The 2,884-nt window shown below is 39.9% G+C and overlaps 1 protein-coding gene across 1 annotated transcript in view; it reads right to left on the bottom strand.

Annotated features, from left to right (window-relative positions):
• hhip (hedgehog interacting protein) overlaps positions 1–1,366 on the bottom strand; it is a 33,519-nt gene extending 32,153 nt beyond the window's left edge. Inside the window, exon 1 of the mRNA XM_035659764.1 lies at positions 1,050–1,366. Coding sequence (XP_035515657.1) covers positions 1,050–1,325 — 276 coding nt within the window. The 5' untranslated portion in view covers positions 1,326–1,366. The remainder of the gene's footprint in view (positions 1–1,049) is intronic.
• Between the last annotated feature and the right edge of the window lie 1,518 nt (positions 1,367–2,884).

The raw sequence follows: 2,884 nt of genomic DNA, 5'->3' as shown, positions 1-2,884 counted from the left end.
CCGTCCGTACGTCCGTCCGTCCGCCCCCGACACGGAAACTGAGCAGAAGTTTAAAACCCTGGCTTAACTTAACATTTTAACACGTATTATTATTTTTATTTTTGTTTACCACTTCCCTCAACGCCATAACGGTCAACGGCGTTACGTAAAAAGCGCGAGCCCGGTAGATATGTGGAACTTTTCCCTTTAACGTTCGCACGTTCAACGGCAAACGTTATGAATCCCCGTACGTTGACGCCGAAAGCAGACGACACGAAAACAGTTCAGTGTCTGCTCCCGGCTGCGGTGAATAAAAAAGGGGTCGACGGTTGATAAAAAAAAAAAAGAAAAAAGAAAAGGTACAACCGGACCTTTTCGAGTAAACGGTGCAACTGTTGTTTTTTTTTAGCTTTCGTCTGACCGTTATAACAGACTGGCGAGAAGTAACGTAAAACGGCGAGTGATTACCATGGTAACGCAGAAGCGCGTTCGGACAGCTGAAATGATTGTGTAAAGCGACACAACCGGTAAACAACATGAAACACCTGGACGTGTTTTAACATTTCAGACCAGGTGAGCTAAGAGGAAACAGGTAAACCCCACGCAGAGAGGATACGCAGCCCCAATACGAGCAAGTTAAAGTTAATATTAGTATATAAGTTGAAGTTGCCTATGAGACATTACGCTATAAGACACTACAAACATAAACAGTAATAAAAAAATGACAGAGAGATACAGCATGTCACAACCTAGAACCTAAAGGTAATAGTAACTGCATCCTCTATTTAATTATATTATATAATCATACACAATTATATGTCCCTGTAGGAATGTTAATATAAGACCTTTTATATGGGGACAACCAGAGGCAGCACAGTCCCCGGGGGCAATTTCCAACCCCCCCTTGACCATCCCCAAAAAACTCAGCTGTCGGCAATAAGTAAGCGGAATGACAATAACAAGGGCTTGTAAATGCATCTCCTGAGGCGATTTTTAAGCAGTTAAAAAAAAAAAAACCCTATAAGTTGAAGAAAGTGCAACAACGCGGTGGATGGGCATTAAAAACCTACCCTGGCGTCCCTGCGGTGCAGGATCTGATAGGCGGCTCTCCTGGTGGGGCAGCAGGACACACGGGGATACAACCTGTGGCAAACTTCTCCGCTGCTGCTGCTGCTGCCGTCAAGCAACACTTTTCGCTCCCTTTTCTTCAGCCGCTTGGGCAAGCTTCCGTCGTAACATCTTCTCCTCCTGGGGCTAATTTCTCCCCTCTCGCCGAATTTCGCGTCCCCACATTCCCACACGTTGACCGCGATGGCCAGGACGAGCACAAATTGCAAATGCTTCATAGTGTGTTTTTTTTTAAAAAATCATATAAAAAAAATATAAAATAAACAAAAATATGAAAATACAACCCCAAAAAATAAAAAATAAAAAACACTAGATAATACACCCCTTCTTTTTTTCTGAAAAGAATGGGGGTTAACCTGCAATGTAATATATATATATTTATATATATATAGTTTTATTTAGGCTATATTTCTCCAAGCAGCAGAAGCTAATTACTACTACTACTGCTACTACTACACACACAAATGACAAATATGCAGTTTGTCAGAGCAGGTGTCCTTAAAATGTGATTCACTGCTATAAAGAAAGGTGTTTTAAAAAATAAATTATAGTTGCTTCTGCTTATAAAGCACAGCTCAGAAATAAAAAAAAAATGAAAAAAATGAAAAAATAAAATAAAAGCAAAAAACAATAACACAATTTATCCTGATGAACAACAAAAAGTCAGAAACACCCCCCCCTCAACACACACATAAAAAAAACAAAACACCGTGAACTGCAAAAGAGCCGTGACGTTCCTTTAGATGTAATTCCTTTTAAGCACAGCACGGCGGTTTGTGCAATGCACGGGGGTCAAAAAAACACATATAAGACATGAAAGTTGTCTCTCACTAAAGTCCTCAGACCGCTCACATGTTTGCCCGTGCGCTTTCCTCCTTCTTTTTAACCAGCGCGCGAGAAGAGGAGCGAGCACGGTGACGTATGACTTCGCGGGGGCGCGCATGTGGCCACAGTCGCGTCCACGTCGAGGTAAACAGTTACCTGGTAAGAGCGGAGGACGGAGGGGGGGGGCGGGAGAGAGAGTGAGAGAGAGTGAGAGAGAGAGAGAGGCTCAGTCGACCGGAGGAGTCAAGAGAGAATTATTACTCAAGGGTCTCACTTCAGCTTTAAATGTTTGATGTAAACAGACCATTGTTTGTATTTTATTTGTTGGTAACTTGTAGGCTAATAATTGAGGGATAAATATATTACTTCCCTGCTTAATCAAACAAAACAAAACACGCACAAAAAAGCCTATTTTCTTTTCTTTGCTCTTGCAGACAACAAACCTCAGTCATGTAAACCTCATTCTCTGTTTTTAATTTCTATGGCAGCTGAAAATGTCTTTCATATTAGTAAGTACAGTTACATTTACAGTAAAAGCTGTATGTCAGTACAATTCTGAGGCACTTGTTCTGTAATACAGAGCGTTTTATACTTCCACTCCACTACATTTCAGAGGAAAACGTTGCACTGTTGCAGATTCAGATTTTACACACAAACCATATGGTAAGTTTATAACATTTAACAGTAGCTATATAAAGTAGTTAAAATTAACATTATTACATCATCGTGCATCAGTGATAATGATATAATAATATGATATATAATAATATAACTCTTATCTGTATCATTCTCCTGCATATTGAGTAGTTTTTACTTTTGCTGCTTTAAGTACACTTCTAATATTATGCTTTTACTTAGCATGGTTTTTACTTGTAGTGGAGTATTTATACTTTGCAGTATTGGTACTTTTATAATGAGTAAGGATACATGTTCCGCTGCTATCCATATGGTG

Source organism: Morone saxatilis, unplaced genomic scaffold (assembly GCF_004916995.1).
Source record: "Morone saxatilis isolate NCDOM2014 unplaced genomic scaffold, NCSU_SB_2.0 Contig17, whole genome shotgun sequence".
In the NCBI taxonomy this organism is placed as follows: Eukaryota; Metazoa; Chordata; class Actinopteri; family Moronidae; genus Morone; species Morone saxatilis.
The sequence above is the reverse complement of the archived record's forward strand: the minus strand, read 5'-3'. Positions and strand labels throughout refer to the sequence as shown.